At 36.1% G+C, this 16613-nt stretch overlaps 1 protein-coding gene across 2 annotated transcripts; it reads right to left on the bottom strand.

Annotated features, from left to right (window-relative positions):
* Positions 1–7645: 7645 nt before the first annotated feature.
* Positions 7646–15534, bottom strand: LOC307006889 (membrane cofactor protein). Of its 2 annotated transcripts, none has more exons than XM_079628373.1 (12): positions 15170–15534; positions 14019–14204; positions 13819–13918; positions 13668–13738; positions 13304–13483; positions 11087–11260; positions 10551–10664; positions 10423–10461; positions 10107–10139; positions 9545–9602; positions 8115–8185; positions 7646–7886 (listed from the first exon to the last, which is right to left on the bottom strand). In XM_079628373.1, exons 1-11 carry the CDS (start codon positions 15231–15233, stop codon positions 8122–8124), a joined length of 1083 nt encoding a protein of 360 aa, XP_079484499.1. In that variant the 5' UTR covers positions 15234–15534; the 3' UTR covers positions 7646–7886; positions 8115–8121. The 2 variants fall into 2 exon arrangements, with proteins under 2 accessions (XP_079484499.1, XP_079484500.1); XM_079628374.1 differs by having other exon boundaries at positions 7697–7886; positions 14019–14201; positions 15170–15488.
* Positions 15535–16613: the final 1079 nt, after the last annotated feature.

The following is a 16613-nucleotide window of genomic DNA, read 5'->3' as shown; positions in this document are numbered from 1 at the left end:
TGGGAAGTAGGAAATTTCCGATAGCACATTAAAGAAGCATTAAATCAATGATATGAGTTTCAGGACTACTTGTTTGAAAATGTTAAAGTTTGGAAAGTCAAGGAAGGAGTGGGGGGGGGGGGGGGATGAAAAGAGTGTAGATTATGGAAAGAGGGGGGGGGGGGTCATATAATACAGGTTTACGAACAGTTCAAAGATATCTGATTCTAAAGAACGACGGAAATCGCTATTTAGAACGCCTGTTTGGAATCTTTTTTTTATTCTTCGTACCAATGTATTACAGCAGCTGTAACTTGTTAAATATATTTACATTATTACCTGATACATTCATCTTGTTCACCCTGGACCTCCACTGCAGCACCAGAACCGTCTTAGAACCTCGCAAATAATTAAGAATATATTATACGCATCTCCGTTTAATAAAATAAAAAGGTAAACAACACACGGTATGTTTTTTTCCACCGTGGCACATGTGTGTATCTTAAATGACATTACTACATGTGGTATATTTAGCCATATATCGATTCATTTCTAAAGAGGATATTCAAAATATGATAGAGAGATAAATCCATAGATGGATAAATCTACAATGAATCTGTGTGTGGAACTGATGACGTCATCAACAAGCGCCTGACGCTCCCTCGGCACGTAACCATACAATAGCATCCAGCTGCAGCCCCGCAGACTCACCTCCGACTAGACACCAGTGGCTGGACACCAGTGGATAGACAGCCTACGTCATTTCCTTTTTCTCCGTCATTTCCGTTTCGCCGCTAATTTCCGTTTTCACCTCTGGATTGACATATATTCATTTTATATTTTCAAAATATTTATTTTCTGTTTTAACCAGTGGATAGACAGCATTCTTTGCAGGCTTTTGCACACGTCTTTAATATCTGACCTGTAATAGGGCCTATCTTTCAAATTGGCTTAAACTGTCTTTATATACAAATACATAATTAAAATGTAAGTACTTTGAAAAAGAGAGTATAAAAATTGAGTGACTATAGTGTATTTAATCTTCAAAAAACACAGCTCATTAATTCCCACCGGGACGAAACAAGTGATTGGCTTGCGCGACTGTCACTCTACGTCGCCATGACTACCGCCGCTATTTTTTGATATCAGGCTTGTTTGAGATGAGTAAAATCTGCGCAGAACCGATCACCGGTGATCACCGCGAGATGCATGCCGGTTAGAAATGTGTCCGACTGCGTTCCGCCTGGCTCTGATATCATGCTGACGTATGTCAAAAATCTCTCGCGAGCGCAAGGCACACCTGTCGGATTCTGCAGTCGAGCGCAGTTGCTCTCCACCGACTGCGCGGATCAAAAGCATGATGGGAAACAACTTGCTGACGACACAGCTTAATGCTCATTGGTTTAAACAACCATGATGTAATGTTCTCTTTTAAAATGTTTGATATTAAAACTCTGATATCATGTTTTATGTGTATAAATGATCTGTGAATATTCCCAAACTCTCTGACAGTGCGATCTCTATATGGATTATGTAATTAATATATATATATATATATAAACACATGTATTAAAGAAAAAAAAAAGATTGATAAACACGTATTTGGAATGGGATTATATAGCCTAACAAGTGATTTGGGTGTCTTGTTCATTATATTTACTTTCATATTTAAGCAACAGAACTTAAATTACATCCAGTTTATTACAGTGGTGTAGTCTAGTTTTTTGTAGTGAGTATACTGTGACCCCCCCCCCCCCCACCACCTAACCTTTCTCATCACCCAATAAGCACCACCACACTCACTAATGCATACAGTATGCAACGACAAGTTATTGAGAGCATTATGAGACTAAGTGTTATCAACATGTCAATTTATTATAAGCAACACAAGACTTTAACAGCCAATGACATTTACAGCTGAGGAGACTGGACTGATTTTCTACTGTTTAGTGTTACCATTTAACTCAGCCAGTTAAGAGCTACATTTAGCCTTAGATGTTATTTGAATATGGTCCCTGAAGCACAGGTTTTATCAGCTGACAATACTAATAAAAAAAAAAAAAACATTATAGGCACAAATACAAATTTACTTTTAGAAATGGTGCTTTTGAAAGAAAATGGTGTTATTGATTTGGCAAGTTTACTGTTTTTTAAATTAAAACATGTATGAAAATTTGTGTGATATTCCTTTTTAAAATAAGTTGTAATAGATTTAATTATTATTATTATTTTACAGAACATTTTACTGTGCAATTTCTTTCATAATTTCTTTGAGTTTATACCGAACTTTTATTTTGACAGGTTGTCGTAAAGACATTACAGTTTCTGTGTGTGTATGATACGAATGAATGACGATAGTTTTATCAAATGAAATGGTGAAATTGTCATGAAGTGACTCTCATAGCAGCTCTGTGATGAAGTTCACATGTGTAGCCTACATCATGTCCTCATAGCTACAGTGAAGCGCTGAAAACACCACGAGCGCGAAGTCACGCGCGCTTCAGTGTGTGTGTGTAGTAGAGCAGTGAGCACACATTGAGCGCTCATTCCCAGAGACGCGTTGAACAACTGCAGTCTCTTTGAGTTTTTAATATTCACAGACATTAGTCGCGATTTGATTCATTGTACAGCCCTACTTTTGATTTATTCATTCAAAAAAATGACCAAATTCCGTGACGTTCTGCTAAATACAGTTGTGAGTGGATTCCGCGATTTGATCTGTGTCCATTGCAAACACAGACGCGGTGAATTTATGAATGAAAGTGTGAAAGTTCTGTCACAAAATGAAGTTGTTACGTATCCTCAAGCTTTTTTTAGTGGGTATACGGAAATACTTGTCATTTCCTAGTGGGTATACGGCGTATACCTGCGTATCACGTAGACTACACCACTGGTTTATTAGCAACACTGTGCACGAGCGTGAATCCCGCGATATCCATCTTTGATCTCACAGGTGTCAGATCCACTGTGAGAAGAGAAAACTGTCCGGCTTGCCTGGGCTTTTTTCACTCCTCCCCTCACTTCAGTCGCCTACTCTCGACTACACTTCAGGCGAGGCAAGGCGCATCTCAAACAAGCCTATTGGCTCTGCCCACGTGCGCGCAGTCGCGCACCCGTTTTTCATATCACTATTCTTTGATCATATCACTATTCTTTGTGACTTAAATTCAGCCTAGATCAATGGACTATAACGTTTTGTCAATACAACAGACTTGTACATGTTAATTGACCACAGTTTTTTGCCTTGCCCATTTGGATATTCTTATTTTTTTTGTAAATGTAACCACTTCTGTTTTTTAAAATATACATATATTCATATACATGATCAGACAATTTACCAAACAATCCAGATCAAATGAACACTTCATGGTTTTGCAATATTTATTGGAAATCACACAATCTGACCATCAGAATGAAGATGCCACAGTCAGGCCCGTAAGGTTGTGGGGGAAGTAACCTAGAGCAACCTAGCTCTAGAATTGAGGCACACCAGAGTTCACTAATACCTTCAAAAAACACGACACAGTATGAAAACAAGACGATTTTTTTTTAAATAGCTAGTTTGTGCATTTGAATTCTGACATGACCTATCATCATCAGTTTATTATTTTTTTCTTACCGCTGACATCTGCATGGCGCGTCAAATTTGAAAAGTGAATGACGATACGGAAATGACGTCAATTTGAAAAGGAAATGACGTCTGCTGTCCATCCACTGGTGTCCAGCCACTGGTGTCTAGCAAGAAGTGAGTCTGCGGGGCTTCAGCTGGATGCTTCTCTAACCATAGGCCGTTTCTCAATATGCGTTCTTAGTCTGTACTTGTGTTCTTGTGGACTTGTAAAACGTCATCAGTCGCTGCCCAAGTACTGTCCCAATTCAAAAGCATAGACAGTATATAAGAGTTCAAAAGTTCACATCTAGCCAAGTCCAGTTCAAATCCCCGGATGTGTTCTTGATCCGCCCCTTTTACCGAGGATGCATGTAGAGGCATAGACATGTATAGAAAGCCTTTCTATACATTCTATACAGCTTTTCCTCGGCTAGTGCTTCTGATGTTTGCCGCTGGCTCTGGTGTCTCTAGTCTAGTGGTTAAACATGAGATATAATTCGTCTTGTGTATATCTAACGGGCGATCTTTGGTCTCATTAATCTATCATTTGTTCCATGGAAAATCGTTTTGGCTGAGGGCAAAGTGAAGTTTCATAATTTTATATATTTAGGCTATTTAACTTGAGCTATTTTAGGCTATTTTAAGCTGACTTATGTTTGACTGAATTGTTTACTTTATTTATTTTTATTTACTTATACTTTTATACTGGATATCAGATCATTGAAACTGACATTTAACAAAAAGAGTCAGGGTTGTGTAATTTTATTTTTAGGCTATATATTTTTAAATATATATAATATTTTTTATATTTATTTGATTATTCTCTACATGTAAAATAAAATGACACAACCCCGTCTCTGTTTTTTAAATGTCAGTTTTAATGTTCAATAATGTTTCATATTTTTAAAATGAAAACAAAAAGAAGCAGGGTTGTGTTTTATATTTCGTGTTGTTATAAATATGCAGTGAAGATAATCAATGTACACGTTGCCTGAATCACATTTGTGTGGCCATTTAATGTGTTTAAGATTATTATTTTTTAAATTAAAAGAGGCAGAGTGTTGTTTTATACCATATTTCGTTTTATTGTTGCCTAAAATATACATAAAGAGATAACCGGAGTAGCCAGAGCGTGCTGAGTGACGCGATCAAGAACGCCGCTGTCTCATTTGCAGAATAACCGGACTTGCGTCCTCTCGTCCTCGGGAGTTCGTTCTCCTAAATCGAATTTGGCAAATCTGAACTACCAAGGACGCAAATCCGAAGTTTGCGTACTTGGTATTGAGAAACGGCCCAAGACTCATTCACTGCTTCAATTCTTCACCACTGGATGGCACTGTGTGACCTCAAAACTGTTTTATTATTATTATAGACTATCTACAAACAGACCGAGACCGATCCAAAACATCTTCTCAATTTCTCCAGAGTCAGACGAACATAAGAGCTAATCTGAAAACGAGTTACTCCACTCTGATCTAACAATCCCCTTTTTTTCCACCAGGCTCACGATTCCTCATCCTCAGACCTAATAATTTTCGATGTAATGAGAGAACGCTCAACAACTGGCTTTCAAGACCGACAAACATTAAATTTTTGAACTTGGGATCACTTTCCCAACATCTGTAACTGATGCCAGTTGATTGCATTTAATGGTCTAACGCATGGTTATATTAACACCGGATGTATTCTGCTGTCTTGAGAGAGCATGACACAGCTGATTGAACAACTAAGATCCCAGCAACTGTGAGAACCCTAGCATGTGCTATTTTTAGCTGCTGTTAAGTGAGCACCAATACCAAATTTCACTTTAAACAGACAGTCCTTTAGATCTTTTATAAGTATCTAAAATTGCTGTCCACAATAAGGGACATGTACTTGCATTCATCAATGTCAAACGCTAGAAGCTTTTTCCTTCTTCATCAAGATACTTCAAGTAAATGAATAAAAAGGATGTGCATTTCCTTTCTGCCAGGAAGAGATCTTTTACATTGCCATACAATTTTAAGAGCAACACTATAAAAAAAGAACAATCCACAACAAATATCTCTTGAATCCCATAAAACCTGTGGTTTGTGAACAAAATGTTGACCAGATGTATGAACCAGGCAACAGCAAGCTTATTAAATGTCTTGTTTTTAGATGACCCTATAAATAAAACAGCCCACTGGTTTGAGTGGTCTGGTAAGAGCTGACGTATCCTTGTGGTTTTGTTTACCACAGCATGAGTAAATACACCTCCATTCAATATCCACTCATTAATCTACAGCTAGCCTAAACAATGAATCATCTGCACTGCTTCATGTGACCTTTCCTGAAGATGACATGCATTATATCCTTAATTCTACTACATTAATTTAATGGTTAAATGTGTCTCTGTAATTCTTAACTTTGCAGTCTCCTTACAGATGACCAACTATAATAGGAAGTTGTGGACCATCGACTGCAGTGTGAAATGATCCAGTGTAAATGAGGAGGCTTACTCAAACATATAACGAAAGACCCGGGTCACTATAAGATACTGTAGAAAACCCCACTGAGAAGTTTTAACACCGATAATGGGTTCATTCTTCCAAGTAAGACTGAGAATAAACCAACTGCATGTGATAAGCAATACATTTTACAAATGAAATTAGCTCCATTCCTTTCAGTGACACAAGAACTCAAGAAACTGTTCTTAACAGTTTGTGAAGGCATGTTGTCCTGCTAACCGCTCTTAACAGTTGACGGGCCCCATAGACTTCCATAGTATTGATTCCATAGTAGATTTCGGGTGTTGCTACACTCTTTTCAAAATGTTCACTGGGTTTCTATAAGCATTCTTATATTTATGTGGTTTAATTCATAAAAATTGAATCAAAATTAAAACAAAAATTAAAACAAAATTAACAAATTAAAACTAAAACCATAAAATGGTCCCATGATGGGAACCTCTAAAATGATCTATATATATGAAGTGACAGAACTCTTTAAAGGGATAGTTCACCCCCCCAAAAAAATTCTGTCATCATTTACTCACCCTCAAGTTCCAAACCTGTATGAATTTAAGAAGATATTTTAAATAATGTGGGTAACCAAACAGTTGATGGTCCCTATTGACTTCCATAGTATTTTTTTTTTTTTCATAAGTCAATGGGGCCCGTCAACTGTTTGGTTACCAATATTCTTCCAAATATATTTTTGTTATTGTTCATGCAGGTTTGGAACAACTTGAGGGTGAGTAAATGATGACAGAATTTTCATGTTTGGGTGAATTTTCATTTTTGGGTGAATGTCCTTTTTAAGCCTCTATATGTAACCTTTTTTTAAGAGTTACCATCACTATTATTATTGAACAAACTAAGGTTAGGGTTTTCAAAAAATGACTAAGCTTATAGTTTTACACTTCGGCGTGTACTTCGACCCAATATTTGTTTCTACGCAAGGCTTGAAGCGAGACGCTTTTCTAAGCGATCTGACTTACAATTTAAAACCGGGAAACCATCAAATGGAAACAATTAGCAACCACATAACAATCTTGTCCACCCAGTTTTCCACACTTGCCAAGCAGCAAGTTTTGCTCTTCAACAGTTAAAACATACATTAATAAATAACATTTCATACATTTTTGATAAAATAAAAAAGCTGTTAGAAAAACTATTATTATTATAATTTGAAATCTTCTTACAGCTTTTTGAGAAGAACATTGAGTTTCTCTTTGCTTTCATGGGATTGGCTAAGGTCTCTGTATAGCACATTGTCTAAATGCTCTACAGTTGATGAAGTATTTGACTTGAATAGCCGCAACTATCTCTGCCATTGTCCTGGTAACCACATTGTTGTTTGGTCTACTGCTGACGTAAAAGGAACACTTTTGAAAGGGGAGTGCAACAATTATTATTACAACTCACATCAAGAACGTCTGCTCATTGGGGATCAGGTTACCTCACCATATGGACACAGAAAACCTGATCCAGGCTGTGGTGCACTATCAACTGCACTTTAAAAAAAGTGAAAAGACATGAGTGGAAACATGTGCCTTGTGGGAGATCCTTTAGGGTGGATTCTTGATTACAAGATGGGGAAAATCTGAGGTCAGGATTTAGTCATAGCTCAGCGAGAACACTCTATAGTATTTAAAACATCTTTATTAAAATATACAAAAATACCACCTGGTGTTTTCATCAATAACTGGAAGCAAAATATTATATAGCAATTATAAATAAATAAAATATCTTGTTTATAAAATACAACATTGAAGTTTCAAGGAGTCCACCTGCAGGAACAGTGCTAGAACAAAGGAGCCGTCCGATTGTTTGCCCTGTGGTGGAGAGTCCAGAGAAAACACATTGAGGAAAACCAAACATCGCTGTTATTTAACACAAGAACACATTAAGAATAATTAATGGAGACTATTTTGCAACTAATGCCAGAAAAAACTTTCTAACTATGAGTGTATTAGTCTGAGATGAAGGCATTTGATTGTGACTGTAAAACAAAAGAAACCTCATATTAAGCTTCAGAAGATTTTGACGTGTAAATACTGTACCTTTGGTTTACAGACTTTGATATAGCAATAACTCTTCTTTTGTCCTCTTCTCTTCTCCAGTATTGTATGAACTATGCACCATTATCAAACGAGGAGATGGAGTCATTATAATACATTATTTATTGGACACATTCATTTTTTGTTAATATTCAATTAGCCATTCGTTCTGCGAGCTGTTTGGATGTGATTAGTATCTGGTCAGACATTAGCTCTGCACAGTTCTTTTTGTCATTTTGTTAGCAGCACCAGACCAATCTTTCCTTTTCGACTGCAGACCTTTTAATTAAATTCTGCAGATCATTATGTGCCCAGACATACTGTAATGTTTTTTCACATGGAACATCAGCAATAATTTCTGCTTGAGATTGAGGTTACTTGTCAATAGTTAGCAACCTGGTGAGCATGCTGGGAAATTCCAAAATAAATTAAGGGTGGACAATTTAATGGTCTTCCTTGAAACCTTGAACTTCTGTCAATGTACAACAGACACTAATTAATAATTGAGAATTTAAAGTGCCCCTATTATGCTATTTTAAATGCCATCATTTTGTTTGGAGGTCGCACAATAGGTTTACATGCATCCAAGGTCAAAAAATGTTTTTTTCTCACAATATACATTGCAGCCTCAACTTTTCTCTCAGTCTCTGAAATGGTTTGATAAAGGATTCAGTCTCTCTAAAAACTTTTTTTGCAGAGAGCCTACGATTCTCTGATTGGTCAGACGGCCCAAGTCTGTTGTGATTGGTCAACTGCTTGCAGCTCATCAGAAACAAATGCCCAATTACCATATCTGAATTTCCACACAGTGAAATGAACTGCAGCATTGCTGTCAGAGCAAATATCAATTCGAGCCCGAGTCCTCATCTTTTGAAAGTGCGTGCAAAGTGGATTTTCATCAATATGTCAACGGCACATACCAAAATCTTTTGTGTTTGAGGGCGTGTCAAAGTAGACGTTGTTCATGGGCAGCCAATGAAGACCATGGCTGGCAGCCATTATAATTTTCTGACTCTCCCTCACCATCTAACAAACCCCCACCCACCCCACCCCCTTTCGTGGGAGACAATAACTCCATTGATCCTGCACTTTGATCTTTGAAACATTGCAGCCCTTTTACATTCACAAACAGCTATATCACACACATGAAAGGTAATGTCCAAAAAAACAAAAAAACATAATAGGGGCAATTTAAAAAGTGAGCTGCAAATCAACTACAAATCAATCACATGGACAGCTAGCTTCCGGATTGATAGTGCAAAAGTGAAGCATTATTTGTCCCCCCCTTATCATAAAGAGACAGCGAAAGAAAGCATCAAGTCAATGCATGTCTAAAGCAGCATGCAGTTGAAGCAGAGAGACAGTCTGCCATGCTTAGGTCAGCTGAGCTAGAAGCACTTTAAAGCATTCGACAGATTCAAAGATATACTCACCCTCTCTGTTTATATTTATGACACACACAACACACTGCACAAACTGTGAAAAAACAGACTGTGGACCCCAAGAAAATAGAAAAATATTATATTATAAAATATTAAACCATGTAGTAAACAGTAAAAGGTGTATACACACTTTCGCTCAAAAATTTGGGGTCAGTAATATTTTTTAATGTAGTTGAAAGAAGTATTTTATGCTCACAAAGACTACATTTATTTGACAAAAACTTTAATATTGTGAAATAATGTTACAATTTAAAAATAACTTTTCGATATTTTAATATTTTATTGTGATGGAAGTCATTCTGATTGTGCTGCTTAATATTTTTCTAGAAACCGTGATATATTTTTTCAGGATAATAAATAGAATGTTCAAAATAACAGCTTTTTGAAACAGAAATCTTTTGTAAGATTAAAAATGTCTTTACTGCACTTTTGATCAATTGAATGTGTCCTTGTTGAATAAAAATGACCCCAAACTTTTGAAAAGTATATATAAAAATATATTATACTTTTATATAAAAGTCTATAGTTTAATCCAAATCATTCAGATGCTTACCGACAATACCCACGGCAATCGCATGACCACTACCTGAAAGATCAACCGTTGTGTTATTAGAAATACATGAACAAAAGGAAACAAACATTTAATGGATATGTGGCCCTCGGTTACAGTAGTGATCACTCCTCTCACTTTAAACTTGAACAGGACAAAATAACTCATTATCATCATAGATTGTTATATTATGTGGTGACATATGTTGCACGTCAAACACAGCTCCGACTTCAGGAACCACATTTCTTTCCCTGAGCGTGATGCAGTCAGACATTTCATTCAGTAGCAGATGTATCATAGGCTTTAAAGGATGACTCACTCAGTAATTCAGAAGTGGGCTGTTCTTCGTGTCTTCCTGCTATAAAAGACATCAAATAACCATTACAGCATAACCATAACATAATCAGGAATCAGAATAAAGAATGCTATATGTGCTGGGCTTCTTACCATGTGAATGGGTGGTGGCTGTGGCTGTGGCTGTGGCTGTTGTTGTGGCTGTGGCTGTGGCCGTTGTGGTTTTGTTCGTGGGAGTGCTTGCTGTTGTCTGTGTTATGATGATGACTGAAAGAAAATATTAGCATATCATCATCTACTTTTCCCACCTTCTTCAATACAACATTCCACATGTTGTAAACATCTCAGCAGTTCAGTTGATGGCAACATAACCTTTACAAAAAAAAACATAAGTATACTTCTGATTCATTTTATTAAGTAAAGTTCAAGTATATTTTTAAGTATGCTTTATGTAGTAAGCATACAGTACTAACATCAATGTGCTTGTACTATTTCAGCCACCTCAACCCTGACATCAGCTCAGTTTGACACATTTTTGCAATGGAGAATGAGGCAGATGTTTCCTTTGGAATCAGCGCAGGAAACGCTGCAGGTTCTGTACGGGTCTACTTATCACTCATATCATGAATTCACACCTTGGGGGGGGGGGGAAATCTCATCCATTTTAACATTCAGAAGGTTAAGCTTACCTTCAACACAGACAGGAAGGGCAGACCAGCCACTCTCTTCACACACCGACGTAGCAAAACCTTTCATCCAGTAACCTGACCAGCATTCAAACGTGGCTTTACTTTTATAAGAGTACGGAGGATTTCCTTCAGTCTGGTTTCCGAAACTAATTTCAGGAACTTTACATTCAATTTCTGAGAATAGAAAGGAAACTGGATTTAAGTCGATAAAAATGTTTTTTTTCTGTAAAGCAGTAAATACAGGCAGAATGTAATATGCAAAATATAGTAACGAAACCACATCAGGACGCACATCAAGACATCTGGAACACTGAAGCATGCATGGAATTTCAGTAATGTGAAGTACAGCCCAATGAAAATGTCAAAACAAGATTCCACATCGATTTATAAACCATATGAAAGAATGTTTCTCTGGAAAGAAACATTTACAGAAAGATTTCTGTTTTAAACATCACTGAAATGTTTATCAGTTCTTCGATATCAGGTGTGCCAATAAATAGCTCAATTTGGATGGTGGGACGCTTTAAAAAAAAATGTATAATAATAATTCACACCCATTAAACCACAACAGTGTCAACTGGTTACTTACTTAATTTCTACTTTTATTTTACTTTTTACATTTTAACAACCATTCATTCTCATGTCAGAAACAGTAACATTTTAAGTTTAATGGGTAGATATAACCCAAAATTTCAGCTATTTAGATCTCAAAACAATATTTCATAGATAATAATAATTCATGTTTTAGTTCATATTAATATATTGACATATTGTCATAATAATAACATACCGTTTTATTGTTAAACTAATTTAATGAGCCCAAATAAATCTAGTAAAATTAATATAAAGAATTGATTCTGCATATTGGTTAGTGAACCTTAAACAAAAATGCCTGGTAATGTTCATAAAAAAACAAACAAAAAAAAGTCCTCTTCTCACTATTACAACTCCTTTTTTTTTTTTTTTTTTTTTACTGCAAACTGCTTAGCACTGCTACACACAGCCACTTAATACCCCCAATCTGCTCTAGAAGGATACATCTACAGATCACATCAACATATACAACTAACATAACTGAAAAAAAAAAAATCCATAAATAATAAAAGGCCTGAAGGAACTGCTGAACAAGAAAAAGATAACCTTCAGGTATAGGTTACCTAGAGATGCTTAAAGCAAACATAAATAAACGGGTCAGTAAGGGAACCTGCAATAAAGAGAAAGGGCAATGAAACTGTGTTGTGCAAGAAAAGCAAGATGAGTTCGGCAGGCTGCTAGAGATGTTCCACTAGTTCTAACACGCTGTGCCCTGATGCTTCTGCAACACCAGTGCAAGCGAGTCCACATACATGCTCAGACTATTTAAGGGGCAGATTGGAGGACTATGGTAAGCCTATTATAAGCGTTTATATTTTAGACCTGACGGGATGGTTTTAACGGGAAATTGCGTACATACGTCACGTTTTATTACTCAACAGATAAGTTGCCACATGTCGCTCTCTAACAGAGTTCATTGTAAAGCATAACCTATTGTGAAGGGTCTTTTCATCATGGGTAGTTGTAGCGCTGTGCTGGAATTTAGTTTTAAGGGAGTTCCATGTCTATTAAGGCGTATAGCTACAGTAAAGTCTTCAGCTAGTCAGCTTTAGGGCCTTTTCATCTAAACTGGTTATATCTCTTAAGCCTAGTAGTGAATGTTTTATGAGCAGCGGTATAATCTCTCACTCTTTTTTTAGTTATGAGAAAGAACCATATTCAACCGCACATTCACGCAGAACCGAAGCACGACTAAAACAATGTTCTTCTGCATAATGCATGCAGTTTCGTTTTTTTAAATGCTAGAGGGCCAAAAGTTCCATAGGGTGTTTCTCAAACGGAAGACGGCATCCTACCAAAGCTACCTCCTTTTTTAGTCGTCTTCTGAGGCCTCATTATTTTTGTCTTACATTTCATAATAAACTCAGACAAGCTCAGTACCGACTCCTTTTATTTTCCGTCCGTTTATTTTCATTAATTGAAATGTGTGCAAAGGATTCTGGGTGATTAAAGGCCACAAAGGATACATCAGATGCATCCTTCAAAACAGCTCATGCATTTCCTAGGAATCGAAGCCATGACCTTAGCGTCGCTAGCGCCATGCTCTACTGCTTGAGCGACAGGAATGCAGCAGTGTTGAGCATTTGATGATTGTGTGTGATTGTATGCTTGGAATATACTAACCTTTGCATTCTGGAGGTGGTAAATTATATTTCCAATCATTCCCACATGTAATGAATCTGTTTCCAGAGAGGGTGTAGTTTTCATCGCAGGAATATTCAATGGCATCATCAAACACCGGAATCTCTCTGGGCTTGATGAACTTTCCATGCTCAATTGGAGCTGGCTCATCACACGTTATCACTATGAAAGACATGATGACAGGGGCTGTTACAACTCTCTGACTTTTTGTAAAGTTGTTCTAGACAACATCGATGTTAATATTGAATGTTATTATAGTTTACTAAAACTGAAACTATAAAAAACATTTTCGTTCCTTATAATAAAATAAATGTTAACTGAAATAAAAAATTAAATAAAGACTCACATGTACATTTAGACGTTCCGCTCCAGCCAGATACAAGACATTGTCTGAAACTTGATCCCTCCGGGTCATATCTGGGTTCAAGACAAAATAAATAAGTAATTTGCTACATTTTGAGTGCAATATGGACAGCAGGGGCCGCAGCGGTTCTTACCCCTTCTCACATTTAGGTTGTATTAAGGCACCAAACAACGTTCCATTTGGGATGGAGTAGTTCATATGTAGTGAAACTTCAGGTGATCCACAGTCTATCTCTGAAATGGGTGCAAACACAGAAGTTTACAACATATACCTTAATGGACACCATTTTGTTTAAAGAGAATGGCCCAATTCAAAAATAAAAAAATCAATTACTTTGACAGATTAATTCCACGGCACTCCAATTCCCATTCGTGCAGATGATTGAATCTGAACCTTCCTTTCTCTCCTGTCCTTTAGGACACTCCACAACTGCTGTGGAATCCTCTGGGAAATTATTCTTCTGTATGGATTCCGCAGACAAGATAAATTTGCCATTCAAAACAGGAGAACGACAATCTGCTAAATAAACCACAGACACAAGATAGATAATCAATCAAAATACTTCATTTTAGTCATACGTTCAAAAGTTTAGGGTCAGTAAGACTTTTTTTTTTAAGAAATAAATTATTATATATAGGATACTATTTATGTTCAATTCAAATAAATGCTGTTCTTTTTAATCCTGAAAAAACATATCATGGTTTACACAAAACATTAAGCAGCACAATTGTTTTGAACATTGATAATAATAAGAAAAGTATTTCTGAGCACTAAATAAGCATATTAGAATGATTTCTGAAGGATCATGTGACACTTAAAACTGGAGTAATGACGCTGAAAATTCAACTATCACATGAAGAAATAGCAATTTAATGATTTTAAAATGCAATAGGCCTAATATTACAAAATGTTACTGTATTTATAGTACAAGAGACTTCTTTCAAAAACATAAACAATCTTACCAACCCCAAAATTAGGGCAAGTAATGTTCCTTTTAATTGTATTTTAATTGTATTACAAAGCCTGAAAGCAGTTATGCACTTGACAGTTGTATTGTGGCTCCACCTACAGGAAAGTTCCCAAAAATATATAGTTTTATACCATGTTATCAGAACGTTATTTTTCCACATTATTAATTTGAGAGATTCTGTCCAAAAAAAAAAAAAAAAAAAAGATGAATTCAAATTCAAACAAAAAGATAAACCAAATGACCTGGTTATCTCATGGTTTTGCAGTAGCATCTTAATGTTGAAAACGCAGAAGAAGAAAAAATAAACAGTATTAGGCTGGTGTTGTTGTTTTTGTTGTTGTTTTTGTTGTTCAGCTATTCAATTTAGAAACACAAGTCTAACTACCTCAGAAACATATCTTTAAGAAATTGCTCAGGCTATTTAAATGCACTGAAAAGTGTATGTAGTTTAAACTTACACGGGATGATACTCTAGACGTTTAATTGAAGTCACCGGTGAGGAAAAACAGCTTACCTTTCGCCACAGAGAGCAGTGAAAACGGCAGCAGAAGCAGCGGCCAAGTCTTCACACATGTCATCGTCTCTTAAATAGATTTTTCTTTTTAAACAGAGTTCACCTGTCGTGAATATAGCCTACAACAACTGACAGAAAATTTAGCGGGCTGAAGGCATAAAGATAAAACAACAGGAAAGCACTACACGGACAAAGATATCCCCCATGATAAGTTCACTGGTCACTTCCCCGGAGAATGAAATAAAAAAGTTGACAGGCTATAAAAGGAAAAGGCGCTTCATGGATTCGCATCATTCGCATATGTACCCGACTAAACATTAGAAGGCAACCATAGAAACACGCCCATATGACGTCGAAGTCCTCCCTCCTAAATCTCCTCCCCTGAGATTAAAACATCATTCAAGTAAATTAGCTGTGTTACTCGAATACTTGCATGCGTAGCATATTGTGCAGCTCAGTATACACTTTTAAACAAGTGTGTATTTTTGACAGTATGATATATTGGTTTTATTTCGCAACTATATGTAGGTCTATGTACACAACCGTTCAAAAGTTTGGGCCAGTAAGATTTTTTATTTAATTTTTAAAAAGAACTGAATAATACTTTTATTCAGCAAGGACGCATTAAATTGATAAAAATTGAGAGTAAAATAAATAAATAAATAAAAAAATATATATATATATATATATATATATATATATATATATATATATATATATATATATATATATATATATATATTTAAAATAAATGCTGTTTGTATGAAGTTAATATTTATCAAAGAACATTAAAAAAAATAAACTTTTAAATGTTTTGGTAGCCCTATGTATCTGGTATTCCATAAAAACAGAAAATATGCACAGTACAGTACAACCACATACTGGACAAATAGTAGCAGTATATTCTGAACATTCACGTTTTACATTGTGGATTACTTTGAGATGTAAAACATGGCAAAAACATCCCCAAAAGCTGTGCATTATTAATGATTATTGTACAACATAGCCTAAATAAATGACTGCTGTTGCTAGTTAATGCACGTATGCGCCTATTTAAATAACAAAAGTATAAAAAAAATTTAATGATTCCAGTCTGGTGAGGTCTTGAAGGCAGTCTCCACTTTCCATCTACAGATTTAAATGGAATGTGTGAGTCAGTTTGGGTGTTCCCCAGCAAGAGCATCCCGCCTCAAACTTTAATGTGATTATGTTTGACACTGCCTAGTTACAATGATGTGTTCCTCCTCTGTCCATTATGGCAACTATTTGTTATGTCTAATTGTTCACATCACCATTATGATTTATTTTGTACTTTTTTGACATCTTGCTGTGTTTTGGGGATACATGGGTAACTTCAGTTGTTTTCCATAGCAATCAAAAACACGGTTTCTGTGTGCATTCAACAACATAAAAGTTGAATGAGTCAAACAGGGAACCCTGAACC

Source organism: Phoxinus phoxinus, assembly GCF_949152265.1.
Source record: "Phoxinus phoxinus genome assembly, chromosome: 11".
NCBI lineage: Eukaryota > Metazoa > Chordata > Actinopteri > Cypriniformes > Leuciscidae > Phoxinus > Phoxinus phoxinus.
Note: the sequence above shows the minus strand (reverse complement) of the source record. Positions and strands in the feature narration are given on the sequence as shown.